The sequence below is a fragment of the Pantherophis guttatus genome, chromosome 7 (assembly GCF_059756535.1).
Source record: "Pantherophis guttatus breed Tessera chromosome 7, ASM5975653v1, whole genome shotgun sequence".
NCBI classification, from domain to species: Eukaryota; Metazoa; Chordata; class Lepidosauria; order Squamata; family Colubridae; genus Pantherophis; species Pantherophis guttatus.
In genome coordinates, this window is record NC_142069.1 from 17,980,928 (window position 1) to 18,002,893 (window position 21,966).

The window sequence follows — 21,966 nt, forward strand, 5'->3', positions numbered from 1 at the left end:
GAGTAACAGATTTTCTGTAGCAATTAATTTTCTTTTTTTAAAAAAATATTATTTGTGATCTGGATCATGAGAAATTTAACAAACAGTAAGGAAATAAGTAAGGAAAATCATACTGTAAACTAAGAACTCAGCTGGGCATAAAACTGCAAGGAGAATTCTTACTCTTTGTTGATTACCAAGAAATTGGCAGAAGCAAAACTTGGGAACCATAAGATGTTATTATTATTATTTAGAAATTTTATATTGTAACATACTCACAAATGGCGACTTAAGATGGCTTATATGCTCTTCCTTTGTGAGTCAAACCACAGTAATTGCATTGGTTGACAGGTCTGCTAGATAATTCATCATTTTTAAGATCTAGACCAGGCGTGTCCAACCCATTGTCCAGGGACCACACGAAGCCCCACAAGATCATAAGTTTTTAACATGACTATGTGATTTTATATTACAGGTAGTCCTCAACTTACAACCACAATTGAGCCCAACATTTCTGTTGTTAAGTGAGACATTTGTTATGTGAGGTTTTCCCCCATTTTACGACCTTTATTGCCACAGTTGTTACGTGAATCACTACAGTTGATAAGTTAGTAACACGGTTCTTAAGTGAATCTGGCATCCCCATTGACTTTGCTTGTCAGAAGGTCAGAAAAGGTAATCACATGACCTTGGGACACAACAACTGTCATCATTGCCAAGCATCTGAATTTTGATCACATGACCATGAGGATGCTACAAAGATCTTAAGGGTGAAAAAAGGTCATAAGTCACTTTTTTCAGGACCACTGTAACTGTGAATGATCACTAAATGAACTATTAAGAGCCATGGTGGCGCAGTGGTTAGAATGCAGTACTGCAGGCTAATTCTGCTGATTCCCAGCTGCCAGCAGTTCAGCAATTCAAGTCTCACCAGATCAAGGTTGACTCAGCTTTCCATCCTTCCAAGGTCGATAAAATAAGGACCCAGATTGCTGGGGGCATTTGGCTGACCGTGCAAATTGCTTGGGATGGGCTGTAAAGCACTGTGAAGCGGTATATAAGTCTAAGTGCTATTGCTTTTGCTATTGTTGTAGTTCAAGGACTGCCTGTATAAAACTATATTATATATTTTATACAATATGTGGCCCAAAGCAATTTCTGTGGCTCAGGCAAGACAAAAGGTTGGAGCATGCGTGTTCAACCTTTTGGCTTGCCTTGGCCACATTGAGTGAACAGGAATTGCTTTGGGCCACATATAAAATATATAATATAGTTAATCTATATAAATCATACAATAATGTTAAACGTTTACAATCTTGTGGCTGCATTATCCAGGACCCCATGCAACCCGGCCACCTAATCTGAATAGGCTACCAACCATTAGAGACTTGACAAAAAATTATAACGACTTTCAGGCCAGCTTGAGCCTTGCATGAGAAACAACAGTGTCTACTCTAATTTTAGTGTGTGTTTCCTAACATTAATTCCAGGTTCCTTCTGGGTTCTTCCTTCACATCCACCTCCAGCCCAGGACTGCCATGCATGAATTAGGTATTGTTTTTATCATGAATATTAAGGCCAATTATTTCTTGCCACGATTATCCTTCTAGGGAAAAAAAAAAGTATTTTCAGTTGGTCACAAAGAGGGTTGTGTCTATCCCATTACTCTACAGATTAACAGTGCAAGAAATTAACACCCGATGCCAGAATTTATGAATCAGAAAACCCCAGTGTTTTCATATCAGGCATGAAGGTGGCCTTGAATGGAGAAGACTCAGAGTGTGTTTTTAGTAGCAGCTAAGAAAAATAGGATCCTCTCCGCTTTCAAGCAGTGACATTAGATCCAGGCAGTCGTGAAATGTAAAATGTGTTACTACCGGTTCTGTGGGCGTGGCTTGGTGGTGATGGTGGGTAATGTGACAGGGTGGGCGTGGCCAACTTTTTTTTTTTAACTTTTAAAACCATTTTTTCCACAACCTCTTCGGCCGAAGCATTTTAAAAATGCTTTTAAAAGCCTCTGACGATCCCAGCTGAGCCGCATGATCATCAGAGGCTTTTTTTAAAAAAAAAAACTTTTAAAAGCATTTTTTCGGCCGAAGAGGTTGCAGAAAAAATGCTTTTAATTTTTTTTTTAAAAAAAAAGCCTCTTATGATTGCACGGCTCAGCTGGGCATTGGGGGGGGCAGGAATTTTTGCTTCTGGTTCTCTGAACCACCCGCCGCCATCGCTACTGGATTGGGCGATCCAGTCTGAACCGGGAACATTTCACCCCTGGATCCAGGTGATGTGAGAGAGATGAGGTTCAGGGTTGAATGGTGGGGTACTTGGTGCTCTCTGAGCTTTGTTGTTTGGTTGCTGATGTTTCACTACCCAACTAGGTAACTGCCACCTATGCAAGTGAGTATGGGGTTTGTTCCCTGCTTACAGGGCTGGATTTTCCTATAGGCTAACTAGGCTTCAGCCTAGGGCCTCAAGATCAAGAGGGGCTTACATTCAAATTGTTAGCAAAATTAAAATTACACTTTCACTATAGGTGAAAGGGCCTCATAAGTGGAATAGCCTAGGGCCTCTTTTCATCTAAATCCGGCCCTGCCTGCTTATATGCAGTAGCTTGCCCTACCAGTTTTGATGGGAGTGTGGTTTTCTCCTTCGTAGTTCTTTGATGGGGGCATTGTCCCAAAGGTGCTTTTTCAAGGAGGCAACTGGACTTTCTTGTTTTTTCTTTTGAAGACATTTCGCTTCTCATCCAAAAAGCTTCTTCAGCTCTGACAGGATAGTGGGGAATGGAAGGATTTATATCCTGAGCTGAGGAAGCTTCTTGGATGAGAAACGAAACGTCTTCAAAAGAAAAAAAAAACAAGAAAGTCCAGTTTCCTCCTGAAAAAAGCACCTTTGGGATAGCTGTGACCTGGGTGACTGAGAATCTTTACAGACTGATGGGGGTATTGTTTTTTAACTGAGCGCCTCAGAAGAGACAATTAAAAAAAAAAGTTAAGAAGGAAACAGGAAGATCGGAGTACATCTTTTCCAGCAGATGACACCCAGATGAACAGGGATTAACACTAGGCAAATAATCAAGAGTATCTATAGCAGAGGTCTTCAAACTTGGCAGCTTTAAGACTTGTGGACTTCAACTCCCAGAATTCTGGGAGTTGAAGTCCAAAGTCTTAAAGCTGCCAAATTTGAAGACCTCTGATCTACAGCATATGGTATAGGCACTGTGTCAGCCATTATATAAGATGGATAGGAGGAAGATTAGCAAAAAGCATCCATGAACAACTAGTCAGAAGACACCATAAAGACCCCTTAATGTCACAACATGTGGACAGACTCAACCACAGTTTCAACTGGGAAATTGAGAACAAAATCCAAAAATGCTAGGGAATTCCTGGAAGTGTGGCATTCAGACAAACCAGCCATCAACAGACACGTAGAAATAAACCATATCTGGACACCATTCAAAAGAGACAAAAGCTAAGATAGAAACAAAAAGACTAGAACACATCCTCTCCAGCAGGCAGCACCCAGATAAGCAGGGATTAACACCAAGCAAACAATGATGCAGAACACAATACCCTAATCAAAGAACTACCAAGGAGAAAATAGCGCAACACTGGCAGGCAAGCTACCATATATAAACAGGGAGCAAATCCCACACTCACTAGCACTGATGACATTACAAGTAGTCCTCGACTTACGGCCACAACTGAGCCCAACATTTATGTTGCTAAGTGAAATATTTGTTAAGTGAGTTTTGCCCCATTCTACAATTTTTCTTGCCACCGTTGTTAAGTGAATCACTTAAATTATTAAGCTACTAACACAGTTGTTAAGTGAATCTGGCTTCCTCACTGACTTTGCTTGTCAGAAGTCACACTGACCCCAGGACACTGCAACGGTCATAAATATAAGTCAGTTGCCAAGCATCTGAATTTTGATCATGTGATCATGAGGATGCTGCAACGGTCATAAATGTGAAAAACGGTCATAAAACACTTTTTTTAATCCCAGTGTAACTTTGAATGGTCACTAAATGAACTGTTGTAAGACAAGGACTACCTGTTCCTAGTCTGATGATGAAGCATCTGCAAGCAAACAACCAAGCTCAAGAGCACTAAGGACTCTATACTCAGAATATGCCCTCTGAAATTAAATAAAATGAGTTTATACCCAATTCAAGTTTAACTCAGCCTTCCATCCTTCCGAGGTAGGTAAAATGAGGACCCAGATTGTTAGGAGCAATATGCTGACTCTGTAAACCACTTAGAGAGGGCTGTAGAAGCACTGTGAAGCGGTATATACCATATTTTTTCGGAATATAAGACGCACCGGAGTATAAGACGCACCTACCTTTTTTGGTGAGGAAAAGAAGAAAAAGAAATCTCCCTCTGCCTCTGCACAATTTTGCCTCCTTACAGCAAACAGCCTGCTTTACTTTCATTTTCGTTTTCAGCATAGCTTGCTTAGCACAAGGGAAAAAAAATCTGCTCCAGCAATTTACCTCTTTGCAGCAAGCAGCAGAGCCCTGCGCAAAACAGCTGAGAGCAAATCAGAGAGGCGGGAGGCTGATCCAATCAACTTGTGCTAATTAGGCTGGGCTGAAGCTAAAAGGAGCTGTTTTTTCTTGCTATTTGCTTGCAAGGAGGTAACTGCTGCGAGGCAGAGGCCAAAGGGTGGGAGCCAGTGGCTGGGTGGGGCTACATTCGGTGGATAAGACACACCTTAATTTTCACCCCCTTTTAGGGGGGAAAAAGGTGCGTCTTATACTTCGAAAAATACGTTAAGTCTAAGTGCTATTGCTGTTGCTATTGTATTTATACACCAGGAAAAGTGAGCATTTATGTATTCCAGATAACAGAATAGCTTAGCTGGCCCTTGATTGGAGGAAAGACGTCCTTCTTAGACTACCTTAGACTACCAATGATTTGGGATTGGCCCTGTGCACCAATACTTCCTTTAATTCCTTGTCCCTCTCCAAGCCTAACCAAACAAAATAGAAAAGCAAAAATGAGTATGAAAACATAAATCTGCATTATTTCAATGTATTAGCTAGACTAATTATACTTATATTAGCTTCCAAAGGGCAATGATTTGCACTCTGAATGCAGACAGTCACATATTCAAACCCTCCCATCTCAGTGATGGGAAAGGTATCATTATCAGCATTAAAAACAACAAAGTGTCCAAACACAGTGGAAGGATTAATTGAGTAATAATCTCTCCAGGTGAAATGTCATATTCTTTTAATGTATGAATATGTTATGTTTGAATAACCTGTGATTTTTGGTTCACATGCAGACCTCAGATCCCTCCCATGTAGTGAGGTGCAAATTCACCTAGCTGCCATATTCACACATACATACTGAGTCTTCTTCTACTGTTAGGAAACCACGTTTATTGTGGATGATAACATACTAGAACATTGTTTTTCAACCTTAGCAACTTTAAGCTGTGTGGACGTCAACTACCAGGATTGGAATGTGGAATTTTGGGAGTTGACGTCCACACAGCTTAAAGTTGCTAAGATTGAGAAACACTGCACTAGAATGTGGGAGAAACTGTCCCCAAATAGAAAAGTAACACACAGCATGGAGGTAGTTCAAATCTCACCTGGTTCAAGGCAGGGGTGAAATCTACTTACCTTCCTTACCGGTTCGGAAGTGCATGCGTTGCGCGCATGGGTAAAAAACACAATACTTCCTGGTTAAAACCAAGAAGTAACGACACCCTGGCGGGTGGGCGGAGCCTTGCGCCACCATTGCTACCGGTTCTCCGAACCATCTGCCACAATCGCTACCGGATCGCCCGATCCAGTCCGAACCGGGAGCATTTCATCCCTGGCTCAAGGTTGACTTAACCTTCCATCCTTCCGAGGTTGGTAAAATGAGGAGCCAAATTGTTGGTGGCAATATGCTGACTCTGTAAACCACTTAGAGATGGCTGTAAAGACTGCAAAGCAGTATATAAGTCTAAGCGCTATTGCTATTGCTAGTTGAGCTAATAACCTTGGCTTACTCTAACCCTATATTCCTTTCAAGAAGTAGTCAACATCTTCATGTGAAATTTGCTATACTACAGTTCTCTATACTACCGTAGAATCCTGCCTCTTCTTTGGAGTACAGTATACACACAAACCAGAGAGAAGATTATTAGAAGAACGATGGGGATTATGATTCAAAGTAGTAAGCATTGCTACTAAGATCAGCCTGATAACTCTACAAGGTCCTGTTGGCCTTAGAAGTAGAACACTGAGTACATTAGCAAAGTCCTTATGTTTGCTTTATTAGAGCAATATTTCTCAGCAATGTCAGATAACACAATTGCCTGCATAAGATGCAGTGTCTTTGGCTATGATTTCAGGTCTCCTGCTGTCCAGTCCTCCCTTCTCAGTTAGAGTTTCACAGCAAGATCATTCTTTGGCCTGTGAGTCATTGTTTTAGTGCCTGGGTTTTCTCATGCTGTGGGCTACTCATCTCTCTTCACCAAAGCATATTTCTCAGGCTCTGACACCATTTTCCTGTGGCACACACTCAGCTATTTCCATGTATCTTTTTGTTTTCACTATGATGTTAGTTAAAAGTATTGTGTATTTACTATATTGATAAATCCCATGCTTCCTGCAAGGAACTTTAAAGCTTCTCTGATTCGGTCTATGAATAACTTAGCCTCACAACGGCTCTCTGTGAGACATGTTAGAACAACTTCTATATATGTTGACAGCAGCAAGACTACTGTATGCACCAAAATGGAAGGATATTTTGATCCCCACCATGGATGAAAGGGTACAGAGGTTGATGGAGTTAGCAGAGATGACCGTTTGATCAAAGAAAAGAATATAAGTACTTTTGTTGCTACATGGAAACCGCTTCTGGACTTTGTGCTTGAGGTGGGAAAAAATGAAACATTGATTTTAGGTTTTACTGATTAGATTGATTTGTTCTTATAGAAATGGCTAGTTTGTATTATTATGGAAAAGTAAAAAGTTGAGGTTTGATATTAATGCTTTATTCTACTGCAATAGAGTGAGTTGGAAGTCAATGCTTTTTTCCCCTCCCCCCTCAATTTTCTTTCCCTTTCTCCTCCCTACTGGTCCTCCTATTTGCTTTTGTGTTTTTGTATTTTATTCTATAATCCAATAAACTGTTTAAAGATTAAAAAAAAAGAACAACTTCTCTCAAATGTTCTTTCTTTTTCCAACCTACTCTTCCTAATGATTTGCCTCCAGAAGTTGGTGGTCCAACACTAAAGGTTTTTAAGAAGAGACTGGACTGAAATGTCCCATACCATTTCATCTGCTGAAATGGTATGGGGCTTCCTGCTTGAGCAGGTGGTTGGACTAAAAGACCTCCAAGGCCCCTTCCAGCTCTATTATTCTGTTATGCCATTCCTGACACCCCCAGCATGGGGATTATGACCATTCAAGTCCAATATTTCTGCAGGGTACTAGGTTGGGGAAGACTCTGTTGGGTTGAGAAACAATCTAACGTAATGAAATACCTAACTGTCAGTCCTATTCTGACAAGCCAATTCATGCCATAGCTGCTCTATTTATCCAGATAACTAACTGATTCAGTTATTGAATGAATGCAAACATTTAAAAGATAAGCATTATATGTTACACACACACACACACATATAAATTTATATTTTGCTGATAAAGAAATAAAAATTATCAGCAAATATAAATTTGGTATAAAATGGTTTGTCATGAATGCGACTGCTTGAGGGCTCCTGGATTGGAGCTGAAAGGCAAAAGGGAGCAGAATGCCCCCTCCCACATGTTGGGGATATATATATATATTCTGAGGTTTTCGCGGGTGTTTGTATGTAGGTCTTTGGTTATTTGGGTTTTCTCCCACATAAAATTGGAAGTCTCTTGGCAACATTTCGACGAAGTCACATTCGTCATTTTCAGGCTGGTGTTTTCAGCTTCGTGCTTCTAGGAGCAATGTGTGATCGCAGCTGTTTCTTCAAGCCTCTTGGCAAGACACTTCCAATTTTACGCGGGAGAAAACCCGAATAACCAAAGACCTACATACAAACACCTGCGAAAACCTCAGAAAACATACATATATATATTTCTCTTTAGCCAGGTTCTACCTACATAAACCAAGATATTATGCAGCCCTAGTTCAGTGAAATCACAATTCACTAGTTTCTGGGCTTTTTTTCTTCTGGCAGCCAGCAAAAAAGCCCAGAAACTAGTGAATTGTGATTTCACTGAACTAGGGCTGCATAATATCTTGGTTTACGTAGGTAGAACCTAGCTAAAGAGAAATACACATAAAACCTACGAAAAAGATATATATATATATATATATATATATATATATATATATATATATATATATTTCTTTTGATTCATAGGTATAAATGTGCGATATTTTTGCAATCAGGGTTTTTTCCTATGTTGAAAGATGTTAAAATGGCCATGGTGGGATGAAATCTCTATTCATCACTTTCAGACCTGTCAGACATTTTATGTTGTTTCTTCTGTGACACACACACACACACACACACACACACACACACACATATGAAATGCCAATTAAAAGTCAAACAGAAAAAGTTGGTATTGTTAAATAAGATAAATTTGATCATGGCTATCAAAATGAATTCTTAATTCTTTCTAATGCAAATTTAAAACATGAGGCCCTGATATTGAATAATATTTTACTTCAATATTTGGTAATGACAAGTCACGTTTAATGATTCATATGCAACAGTAATTTATAATTTATTTAATATGTATGTCGTAGTAATATTTAATAAGATTTGTAGGATGATTGATTGGTATTTGGCAGGGTATATTACTTGAGATTTTATATTTTCTCTCCTGCAAAAATTATTAGAGGATTATGAAAACTGAAGGACTTCAGTTTCATTTCTTCTTTTAAATTAAATTCAGAATTTAGAATTTCTCATTCATAAAGTATGGAAAGAAAATGGAAATATTGATCAACATTTGCCAGGTTTCAAGTACTTATTTCAGATCTATAGGTGCATTACAGTAGTAGTTGAACATTACAGTAGTAGCTGTATGGTTAGAGTAGCATTTAAAACAGGGGTGTCAAACAGGGGTGCCTGTGGGCCGGATGCGTCATGCGCAAGCCACACCCACTCCAGCCCTGTGAAGGAAAAAAAAACATCGTAATATGTCACATGATGGTAACATGACGCCATGAGTTTGACACCCATGCTTTAAAACGTTAGTGTTATAGACTGAAGTAATGAAAAAAGAGACCGTGTGGCAAAGCAACCACATCCAGTTTCTGTGAGCAACTGGAACTCTGCTGCTGTCCATGGTACTGAAACAATGTTTTGCCAACTATCCTGTTCCAGAATTAAATTTCCATTGTACCATTATTTGAAATTTCACATCTGGAAAGAAAGACATGTTTCTACACTTAGGACTCTAAGACAGGACCATAAAGCAGGAATACCACCACATAGGTAAATAAAGGAAGCTATCACGGTGATAAATTACATTTATTTTATAACTGGCATTACTGACATTCTTTTCAGGTAAGTGTTATTGAGTGAAGCCGAACAACAAATTTCCAAGACTCCTGACTAATTCTAAGAAAAAAAGGTTCTGCTTTCTTTTTTTCCCATATACTCATTTCTGTCCCACTTTCACTCAAACCATTAGAGTTATGAGACTACAAGGATCACTGCCTATTTGTATTTTGCTGGTGCAATGGGCAAATATAGCAAATATTATTTTAACATGACTAATAACCCATAATATTTATTCTTAGTGCCTACAGAAACTAGTGGCATGGGGTTGTGTAATGATTTTATCTCAGAAAAAGAATCCATTCTGGTAAGAACAGATGCATGGCGTTGATGTAGGAAAACAAAACCTCCCGCAATGCAATCTTTTGATCTGAAACTTACATAATTGATTTACTGAACAAAACCAAGATATAATAGCCTCAACCCTTAGCAAAAGACCACATGGTCCACACATCTAGTTTTTGCATTGACATCCTAAATATATGCAAGTCATAAATAAGGATGCAGCAACCTCAACAGCTGAGGGGCAAACAGCATGCTATGCACAAATGAATTAAAATGGGAATTATTTTGACCCAAGAAAGCAATGTTTAATCTTTTCCCCAGTAGGATTTTTCTTCTCCAGCATCTGCTATCTTTCAATCTGTTCCTTTATTCAAACTCTTCCAAATGGATATTTGTAAAAGCATTTGGGCATATAAGAGCTACTTTCAAATTTTGACTTAACACAAGTTATGAGAAGGGTTGTTGGCTTTCCCCATCTTTCCCCATCACCCACAAATATTGCACAGTGAGATGTCAACTAAGTCTCATTGATCTGCTTTAATATTGGTGTAGTGACATTGCCATTTATATTTTACTAGATGAACAGTCAGTATTATTTTTCCTCAATCATTATTTGAATCCAACAGGGACTTTAAATAATCCAGACTTACAATCTCTATTCCCACTAACCACAAAAGGCTATTTGCAAGCAAAACAATTATAATATTGTTATATTTTATGCCTCAAACTCAGAGTCATCCCAAGCTGTCTATGAATGATTTTATCCTATAAATGTTGGTTTTTGCAAATAATTCAGTAATCTGTCTGAATATGTAGGAAACCACAGTGGTGCTGATTTAGATTCAGTCATAGGGTTTGATGAACCCTTCCTAAATTATTCCACTCCAGTTACAATTCTGTATCTCCCATACAACTCCCATCACCTGCGATCCAGAAATCTGGAGGATTATAGCCCATCACGTCTGGAACACACCAAATTGCGGGACACAATGCTTAATTCTTTCTTTGTTGCAATTCTATCATAAAGGAGGCCTTGAGGGAGGAGCAAGAATGTAAAAAGAGAAGGAAATGTGATGGCTTAGCTTCTTCCCTAATTGGTATGGGGGCAGAAATTGTGATCAATACATCTGGCAACATTTTGAAGCTGATTCTTGCAAAAAGTTTTTGTCCAATCAGGGTGGCCTTTGTGCCTCTGTCTGCTAGATCTAAATGTGAAAATCTTCTATGGAAAGGAACTATTGAATAGAGTTTAAATATTCCAAAAAAATTTACCCTTTTTAAAGGGAGTTGGACTGGTATCACAATTTTTTAATATAAGCAATTTTCAGAGACAAAGAAGGATGCCTGAGATCAATAAACTTCTATAGCAAAATTATTAGGACCGTATCTTTCCTCCATCTAAAATTCCATCCATATTTGCCCTTAGCCATGTTCTTTCTTTTGCAGTAACGAACAAATCTCTTCGTAAGTCATCTGTTTCATCACTGAGAATGGTGAGATATGATTATCATAATGTTAGAAATGCATGCTGGGACTACCAAGCCATGTGATCATGTGATCGGCATTTCCAATGCTCCCTGCCAGCTTCCTGCAAGGGAAGTCAATCAGGAAACTGGCAGGAAAGGGGAAATTGCCCCCACTCCCATGTATTTTTGGCTGCCCATGGTCATGTTGTTTCTCTGTTTAGATAAGGAAGTATCTCTGAAACAATGTTCCAGTGGGTCACATGTTGTCTAATTTAGAGTTAAACCAGATGTTTAGTGGGAAATATAAATACCCCATTTCCCCCAAAAGAAGACATCCCCTGATAATGAGCCCAATCGGGCTTTTGAACACATGGCAATAAGGCCAAGTGCTTATTTCAGGGTTCAAAAAAATACAAGACAGGGTCTTATTTTCGGGGAAACATGGTACTGTATATACTGCTTCATGTTTATTTCTCTTACCTAGGGCTCATATTCAATCTTGGCATCTCCAAAATAAACTAACTAAGTAATAATCCCCTGGGATTGATCTGTCTCTCCTGGAAAAAGCCTTTTTTAAAGGAGCCTGGTCAACAGCCATGGATTTGGTCTTTTCAGCCAATTCAGAGGCCAGAAGCCATGGAGATGCAGATTTAGTTATCTGTTTTGGAATGCGAGTTCATATTTCCCCAGGTTGAGAGTGCAAGTGACTGGAGTTGAGGAGCAGAAACATTGCATGCAACTAAGGAGTGATCTACTCATAAGTAGATCTACACCTACATCACAAGCAGGAATCTCTTTCAGAAAATCCCAATGAAGTCCTGAAGGCAACAATACGCTTGGATCTTCCCAAAACTGTTTGTCTTATCTAGGTTTTTTTTTTTTTTGGTTTTTTTTTTAGATTAGTTTAAGTAAAAAAGGAATGAGATGCTAGCATGCTACAAACCAAGGCATAACCTCAACAGTAACGAGTAGTCTAACAAAACCTCTGGACCACATACATGTCTCAGAAATATTCTTAGAAAGTAAAATGGTGGCGAGCTGAAGCCCAGAGCTTGATCTGCCTTCTGGAAAATAGGAATTTTGTGTCCATCCATGCTATAATTGCAGCCATTTCTGAAACTGCTTATGACAAATATTCAACATTCAAATGTACTCACTATACTCCAAAGATTGGGGAATCTTTGCTAATGAAGAGACATGGATGGGGATTTCCAATAATTTCCTTTCTTTAATTACTTCTTCAAACCACAAAAATCTGTCTGTCTGTCTATCATCTATCTACCTACCTACCTACCTACCTATCATCTATTTATCTTTTATGAATAGTAAATCTACTCATTAAAACCTATGACTAGCTTGCTCTTCTATTTTTAAAAGCATACCATATGCTTTTTTAAAAATGTTTCTCTTGCCTTGTGTTATAGTTATGTGTTTATCTAGCCAATGTGAAAAGAAGATAGTGATGTAATGAAGTCTTGACAGTATTCCCTTGTTACAAATGCTCTTCAGATGTTAGGCACTTCCTGGAGAAACTGAATAGAGACTGTATTTCTCAGAATGTGATTTTTGACCCAGTAAGTGAGCTGCTAGAACTACTGCTAGAGATTTATCTGGGAGAGAGACTTGACACTGTTAAGCATGTTGAAGAAAAAAGCCACAGTTTTTAGATCAGTCAAGTGAATTCTCTCCTTGGAAAACAATATCAAAGGCCATCTTTTACCATCTTTAGAAAGCATGCAGTAGCAAAGGAGGATTGCTCGCTAATTTAAGCATGAATTCGTTACATCATAGAACTGGCACAGAGAAACTACTGTCTGTTTATGCTGATAATGTCTTTCAGTATATTTGGCTATTATATAGTCTGCTCTTTTTCTATGTGAAAGTACCAGTTTCAAGAAGAATTTTTTTAAAAAATAACTCCAGTTTGAAACTACTTTCTCTACAGAAAGAAGAATGCTCAGTTTCTAAAAGTTTGGTAAAATATGAAGTGGGTAGGATGTAGGATGTCAAGAATAACACCGGGTCACCTTTATCAAACACAATATTGCCACTGTACACACACAATGCAACCAATAAAAGGATTTTGTAATCCCTCATCCTAAACCTTTTGATAGGGAACAAACCCATTTGAAATTAGTGTTCTCATCTGATCTATTAAAAATAATAAATTCAAGTGTTTTAGAGAATACAGCCTAAGATGCAAGCTATTGGGACATTCTCCTGTACAATCACATAATGCTACAGGATTCTTTGGTTAATTGCATACAAAGTTACTGAACACCTTTCTATAAGGCTTCCAGGTCTGGAAAAATGCTAAATCTTCACACAGCTTTTGCCAAAAAGTTTAAATTCCCCTGATCTTTACCAGATGAAACAAGACACCCAGAGATTACCCACGGCAGATTTAATCCAGCTCTTCCAAGGTGCAAAACTGCATCTTCTGAGCTTTGTTCATCAACTGGTCTCATATTACACGCATATTTTGAGTGATTTTGAGTTGAGAATTCATGTGTATACATTGCAAAAATTAACTGACTCCTGCTTCTGCTCTTTGGTTTGCATTTGCAAAGCCACACAATTCACACATAGCCTTTTGAAAGGAAAGGCACTTCAAACCTCTTCCAATTCCAAATGGCAGCTCACACAATTGCCATTTGAAAATGGAAGATTTCTCTCTTGATTATCAGTCCAATCAAACAGAGTTTGGGATCAGTTGAATAAAAAAAAATTGTAAGTCACTAAAACAGCATTTGGAGGTTCCAATATGACGGACATATTTTAAAGATGTTAAGATGATAGGGCCCTTTGACTTTCAAACATACTTAGCCTTTCCCCAACATTACTATGCAAAATACTATGTTGCAACTCCAACATATCTATAGACACGTCATATTACGGAGAGCTGACCTACTAGGCACATTGTATACAGTACTGCATTTTTAGCTTAAAAATTGCTTTGGCAAACCTTCAGAATAAAACAGGAGGTTAATTTAACCTTGCTGATGATGTAGAGCTTTATGCTGTCCTCGGGACAACACATGTCATAATATTAACGTATCCCTTGAGTGTACATTTGGATGAGAACTACCCTATTCTTTTTCCCTGACTTCAGTGTTTGGAAAAAATTAATGAATCCAAATGTTGGAAACAGGAAACAGATTTTCAGTTTAATGCATTTAAAGCATATGCATGCTCAATCTTGCAACATATGTGAGAAATGAGAATGAGATGGGGAAAAAAATCTTGGCAATACTATTTTTGTAACACTTTTTTTCCTATTATAAATAAACTAAGATTTGTTTTTGTTGTTTTAACAGACTTCTAAATTTCCTGTTTAGCTTTTACACTGATACAGCACCAGTTAATGCCATTTTCAGACTTTGAATGTACAACAACTGAATACAGAAGAGCTTCTACAGCATTTTTGGGAGGATAAATGGGCCCAATATAGCAATAATTGTTACCCGAAAAGCATTTATTACTATGAGTTCAATATGCAAAACTTTAAAAATTCTGATTACATGCTGCTAGGAAAACATACATTTTACATTCAGGAAAAGAAAGCTACCCTCCATGTGTTATATTTTCTGATTCAGAGAGAAAGGGGGCTACCTCTCCAAATTGCACAATGCCTAATTCTGTGGCAGCCAACTAAAAATATAGCCCTTCTTTCAAGAGACCATCTGCTTTTTAAATAAAAAGCAAGTGACAAATTCTTATCATTGGTGATAATGGTAGCTTTAGCTTTCATCTGTACTATTAAAAATCAAAAGCGAAGGCTAGATTCCAAATTTCGAACTTTACTTGTACACTATGAAGTACCCACACCTAAGCTTTATTTTTTATCTTTCTCTGTCAGTGTAGTTATTTTAATTTCCTGGGCAAGCACACACACACAGAGACAAAATATTGTAATATCACTTCCTGAAAACATCTTGAAGAGATGGGTAGATAACATTAGCTTGATCCATTGACTAAGTGGTTGGCTAATTTAAATGCAATTTGTGTCTATCCTGAAAAAATAACTATTACTGTTTTAGAGCATTCCTTGCAATAGAGCGATGCTTCCCCAGATCACACTACAGAAAACCACACTTTCTCTGCCAAAGGGAAACCTTTAAAAGGATTGTTTGATTCTTTAGCAGCTGGAAGTCATCATTGCATAGCATAAAACCTGCAGACAAAGCAAACCTGCATCTTCACAAAAATATAAAAATAAGGTTCATCCAAATGGCACTAAGCATCTGTAATATGTCCATACCACCTTAATGGAAGGGAAACCCTAGTTGTGTAATAAGAGATTTTACATTACACACAGAGAGGCGTACAAAACAAGGCGCACCGCTCAGCTCATTCTCTCCTTCATTCAGATCTGTCTTTGCTTCTGGGTTTCCATCACAAACATATAACCTACAAAATAGCAGGGACGGTGAAAAACCCATCATCACCACAACCACCACATGCTTTCACAAGAAGACTTGGCAAGTGAGTGGGTGGCGAATTTGATAACACTGTACCCTCCAGCCACGGGGCACTAATGAGAAAGCCAGTTTGGAATCAGCAAGATGATACCCCTGTGGCTGGGCAGCTTTAGCCCCTCCGTGATCCTATGGAAAACTGTACAATTCACTTGGGAAGGGATTCCCCACCCGCCCACTCGAGTCGATTGCAGCGGTGGGTTACACAGGATGAGAGGGGGAAGGACCAATCTTTGCTCCCAAAAGGAGGATACTTTGGATCCGTTTTACTTATTTACTTATGGGGGGGGTCTGGGCATCCCAGCCACCTCCTCCCGCTCTCCCCCCCCCCGCCCCCGCCCCCGCCCCCATCGACTTACTCTAGCCTTCTGACTAAGACGCCTTTGCCGAGGGCTGGGGGGCTTTTGTGCGGAAGGAGGGCAGGGCAACAGCTCTTTTCCCGGCTGTCCTCGTGGTGGTGCTGGTGGGGCTGGAGGGAAGGGTGCTGGTGTGAGATCGGCGTCCGGGTGCCGCTGGGGCCGGCCTGAGCTTGCTTGCTACTGCTGGGAGGCGGCGGAGGCGGCGGGTGCCGCGGCGGCGGCTGCTGAAGCGCCGGGAGCTGTTGGTGGTGCTGAAACTCCTCCTGTTCAACCGCCGCCGCCGCCGGCTGCTGCTGCTGGCCCGGAGGCGGCGCTCGGCAAGGCAAGGAGGCAGCAGGGGGAACCCTCGGCTGCAGCGGCAGCGGCGGCGGCGGGGCTTCCGCCGGGAGCGCGTACTGCTCGCGGAGGCTGCGGTTCTCGGTGCTGAGCTCGTCTAGGCGCTTCTCCAACTCGTCGATGCGCTGGCGCTGGGTGTGGATGAGGCTCTGCTGGTTCTGGACGATGGCGGTGAGCTCTTTCAGGTAGAGGACGGCGCGCACCGGATTCTCCAGCAGGCTCTCCATGCCCCGCGGCCGGACCCCGGCACCCGCCTGCTGCGCTGGGCTTCGGCGAGCCTCGCGGGAGACTCCTCCGCACGCGCCCGCTTCCTTCGCCTCTCGCTCCCTCGCTTGCATGTACACACACGCAAAGCCTACACACGCAGGGAAGGCGGCTGGCGCCAGCCTCGTTTCCTCACGTCACGCACAAGCGGGGGCGGGGGCAGACAGGCTCCGCCCCTTGCCTGAGAAAGACCGCCCCTCCGTCCTCTTCCCAAGGGCCCGCGCTGTGCCCAACTGGGGGGAACCAGAAGCGCTTGAGAAAAGAAAGAGAAAAAAAAAAAAACCGGGCGAGTAAAGGCAGAGCGTTTAAAAGGAAAGGAAAGAACGGCGGGGGACTGATCGTTGTTGCTTGGCCTGATATGCCACGGGAGAAGGTCGCGATCTTGGGGAGAACTCAAGCCCTCCGCTCAACAGAGGGAGCAGGGCTTCTTCCCTGGGCGCTGCGTGCCTTGTCTCTTTGCCGCTTCGGAAGAAGGATCGCGGGGCCTGGGGAATGGGGCATTCTTAACGGAGTGTAATAGAAAGCGAAATTGGGCAACTGGAGAGGGTAGGCACGGAAAGAGACGCAAGAGAAATTGATACTTCTCAAAGCAAACATTGTAGGAAGAAAGCTCTGATTGGCCAAAATTAAGAGGAATCTGGGGGCAGGTTTTGTTTTTTGTTTTGACGCTTTGTTTTGTTTGGTGCTCTCGTTTGGTGATGTTTTCTTGACAAGATATCAGAAATGGTTTGCCATTGCTTCCCTCCTAGGGCTGAAAAAGAGGGACTGGCACAAGGTCACCCAGGCTTTGTGCCTGAGGAAGGACTAGAAACTCACTGTCTCCTCATTTCTAGGCTTGTGCCTTAAACTCTACACCAAACTGGCTTCGAACTCATACATTTCACGAAAAGACAAGCTTTCGTGAACTACTGTTCATTTCATCAGATGCATGGAGAGGCGAAATGTTAGCCTTTCTGATGCAAAGGTAAACTGGGAAGAGGCAAAGTACAAACAGGAGGGGAAGTTGGGGCAGATATGCAAATGCAGGGAAATGTGAAAGAGATTAAGAGCACCATTTTTACCATCCAACTCTATCACCTGTCCTCACCTGTGACTACTTAATTTTGGCAACAATATATACTTGCAGAGTGGTAGCAAAGCATAGGACATTCACATGGCCCAACAACATGCCAACATGGTGGCTAACCTAGAACAATGTTTCCTCGACAATGCTTACCTCTTGAAACCCCTTCCTTTACTTGAGATTCACTGATGACAATGAATTATCTGGACCTGTGGAAAAGTATCTCTTAACAAACTTCACTAAGACTTCAACAACTTCCATCTGACCATCAGCTTTAACCTCAGTGTAGTTTCAGAATAAGTCCACTTCCTTGATGTCAGGGTAAAAATGCATAACAGACACATGCATACCACATTGCACAAAAAAAACCCTACAGTCCCCATGCATACCAAAATGTTTCCAAATTCCACCCAAAACACATCATCAAATTTTCATCTATAAACAGGATCCACACTACAACTGCATTTGATCTGATTCATTTGACAGTGGTGCTAAATTGATGGAATTAAACCAGGCATTCAGAAGACTGAACTACCCACTCAGCAAAATCAACAGACAAATCAAGAGTGCCAGATTGGTCCCCAGAGAAGACATATTAAAAGATCACAAAAACAGTCCAACACTGGTTGTCACCTACAACTCATAGCTCAAGTCACTCAAACACCTATTAATAAGCTACAATCCCTATAGACAAGGACCCTGCACTTTCTCAGGCATTAGGTGACAGACCCATACTTGCTTATAAAGCACCCAATCTAAAGTTATTTCTCACAAGCAACCAGAAACTGATGCTAAAATGGGAACCAGATCTTCCAAAAAGTTCTAGATACTCTCCCCTTCCCTACTCTAAAAGCATTTACATCAATGCCATTATCATCTGCTCCAGCAACTTCACATAAAAAGATTAGAGGCATCTTCATATGTTGTTTCTTAGTCTAAGGTGATCTATGCCATCATCTTCCAGCCATGTCCCTATGGATTTTGCATAAGACAAACAGGCCAGACTTTGTGCAAAAGAATTAATGGACACATTTGACATCAGAATCCCAAGCAATAAAGTAATACAGAGGCAGAGCATTCTAACATCCCAGGACACTCCTTTTCAGATTTCAAAGTAGCTGTTGAACAAAGAAATTTCACCAAGACAGTTGAATAATAAATTGTCAAACTCATATGTTTATGGAGATTCTCAGTCATGCTTGTCCCAAAGGTGCTTTTTTAAAAAGCAACTGGACTTTTCTTGTTTTTTTTCCCTTGAAAAATGTTTTGTTTTTCATCCAAGACCTCAGAACTGAAGAAGTTCCTTGGATGAGAAGTGAAATGTTTTCAAGGGGAAACAAACAAGAAAAGCCCACTTGTCTTTTGAACAAAAGCTCCTTTGTTGAACTCACATACTTGAAAAGATTTCAGGCTGCCTCAGAAGGTCTTAACAAACACACTGGGTTTTAATACAATTATAATTTAATACAGTCACAATATGTCACATACATAACCTGGGTCTGCATATTCATGTCTCTTCGCCCTCCACCCCATGTTGTTGTTCAGTTGCTAAGTTGTGTCTGACCCCATTGACCATAGCACACCAAGCTTCCCTGTCTTCCATTGTCTCCCAGAGTTTGCACAAATTCATGTTCGATGACACTATCTAACCCTCTCATCCTCTGCTGTCCCTTTCTTCTTTTGCCTTCAATCTTTCCCAACCGGGGTCTTTTCCAATGAGTTCCCTCTTCTCATTTGGTGGCCAAAATATTTGAGCCTCAGCTTCAGTATCTGTCCTTCCAAACTCTCTCCCTTACCCCACTTTATGTCCCATATTAGATTAGTCACTCCATGCTTCTGATGAAATGAGCTACAGTTCAAGAAAGCTTATAACTTCAGACTAAAATTTGTCTAAAAAGCAGATGTTCTTTTCCTTGAAATATTGAGAAGTATTGATAATAACATAGGGAGGGATTGAGCCAATGTGATGTAGTGGGTAAGTTACTGGGTTGGAACTGGAGATATCCAAGCTCAAGTCGATCCATAACAACAGAAGATCACTAGAAGCAGCAGGTGAAGCTAAGCAGAATCACATCAGATACCTGTACAATTAGCACAGGGGCCCCACAAGGCTGTGTGCTCTCTCCATTTCTCTTCTCTCTATATACCAATGACTGCATCTCAAATGATCCATCTGTTAAACTACTGAAGTTCACAGATGACACAACAGTGATCAGTCTCATTCGAGACAATGATGAATCTACATACAGACGGGAGGTTGAACAACTAGCCTTGTGGTGCGACCAGAACAATTGAACTGAACACAGTCAAAACCATAGAAATGGTGGTGGACTTTAGGAGAAACCCTCCCATACTACCACCTCTTACAATACTAGACAACACAGTATCAACAGTAGAGACGTTCAAATTTCTAGGTTCTACCATATCGCAAGATCTAAAATGGACAGCTAACATCAAAAACGTCATCAAAAAAGCACAACAAAGAATGTTCTTTCTGCGCCAACTCAGAAAGCTCAAACTGCCCAAGGAGCTGCTGATCCAGTTCTACAGAGGAATTATTGAATCTTCATCTGCATCTCTATAACTGTCTGGTTTGGTTCTGCAACTCAACAAGACAGACACAGACTTCAGAGGATAATTAGAACTGCAAAAAAAAAAAAAAAAACAATTGCTACCAACCTGCCTTCCATTGAGGATCTGTATACTGCACTAGTCAAAAAGAGGGCTGTGAAAATATTTACAGGCCCCTCGCATTCTGGATATAAACTGTTTCAACTCCTACCCTCAAAATGATGCTATAGAGCACTGCACACCAGAACAACTAGACACAACAGTTCTTTCCTGAACTCTGCTAAACAAATAATTCCCTCAACACTGTCAAACTAGTTATTAAGTCTGCATTACTATTAATCTTTTCATCATTCCTATCACCCATCTCCTCCCACTTATAACTGTATGAGTGTAACCTTGTTGCTGTATCCTTATGATTTATATTGACTGTTTCCTAATATGATTTGATTTCTTATTTGTTCCCTATGACTATCATTAAGTGTTGTACCTTATGATTCTTGACGAATGTATCTTTTCTTTTATGTACACTGAGAGTGAATGCACCATGACAAATTCCTTCTGTGTCCAATCACACTTGGCCAATAAAGAATTCTATTCTATTCTATTCTATTCTATTCTATTCTATTCTATTCTATTCTATTCTATTCTATTCTATTCTATTCTATATTGTTGTTAGTTGCGAAGTCGTATCCGACACATCGCAACCTCATGGACAGCGTTCCTCCAGGCCTTCCTGTCCTCTACCATCCTCTGGAGTCCATTTAAGCTCACGCCGACTGCTTCAGTGACTCCATCCAGCCACCTCATTCTCTGTCATCCCCTTCTTCTTTTGTCCTCAGTCTTTCCCAGCATTAGGCTCTTTTCCAGTGAGTCCTTCCTTCTCATTAGGTGGCCAAAGTATTTGAGTTTCAGCTTCAGGATCTGGTCTTCTAAAGAGCACTCAGGGTTGATCTCCTCTAGGACTGACTGGTTTGATTGCCTTGCAGTCCAAGGGACTTGCAGAATCACTAAAAAGTAATCACTAGATTACTTTGGGACAATTGTTTGTTCTCTCTCCCTCCCTCCCTCCCTCACAGATCATCTTAACTCGTGGGATTGTTGCAGGGGTGAAATCCAGCAGGTTCTGGAGAACCGGTAGCGGAAATTTTGAGCAGTTTGGAGAACTGGCAAATGCCACCTCTGGCTGACCCCAGGAGTGGGGTGAGAATGGAGATTTTGCAATAACCTTCCCCCAGGAGTGGGCAGGGAATGGGGATTTTGCAGTATCCTTCCCCTGCCACGCCCACCAAGACACTCCCACCAAGCCACACCACGCCCACCAAGCCACGCCCACAGAACCGGTGGTAAAAAAAATTGGATTTCACCACTGGATTGTTGTAGAGAAAAATTGGAGGAAGGAATATTATGTATGTTGCTGTGAGATCTTGTCATGGAATTGCACAGCAGCTGTCCTTATGAAGTCAGAGAGGCTGACACAAACTTGTAGTTTTATATAAATTAAAATATTTTGCATTTATATGTGCAGCAGACAAGATAGTCAGGAATATAGGAACATCATGAGGTAAATCAGACCGCATACAGAACACCCAGCAGAAAAAGGCGGGAAAAGGGGAAACTCCCCCTCCACACACACAGCAACCAATCAT

The 21,966-nt window shown here is 40.6% G+C and overlaps 1 protein-coding gene across 7 annotated transcripts in view; it reads right to left on the minus strand.

The window, feature by feature from the left end:
• Positions 1 to 16,810, minus strand: part of IQSEC3 (IQ motif and Sec7 domain ArfGEF 3) — a 242,532-nt gene extending 225,722 nt beyond the window's left edge. For all 7 annotated transcript variants that reach the window (XM_060694483.2, XM_087873704.1, XM_060694482.2 and 4 more), the window contains exon 1: positions 16,087 to 16,810. In XM_060694483.2, the coding sequence (XP_060550466.2) occupies positions 16,087 to 16,760 (674 nt within the window). In that variant the 5' untranslated portion in view covers positions 16,761 to 16,810. The remainder of the gene's footprint in view (positions 1 to 16,086) is intronic.
• Positions 16,811 to 21,966: the final 5,156 nt, after the last annotated feature.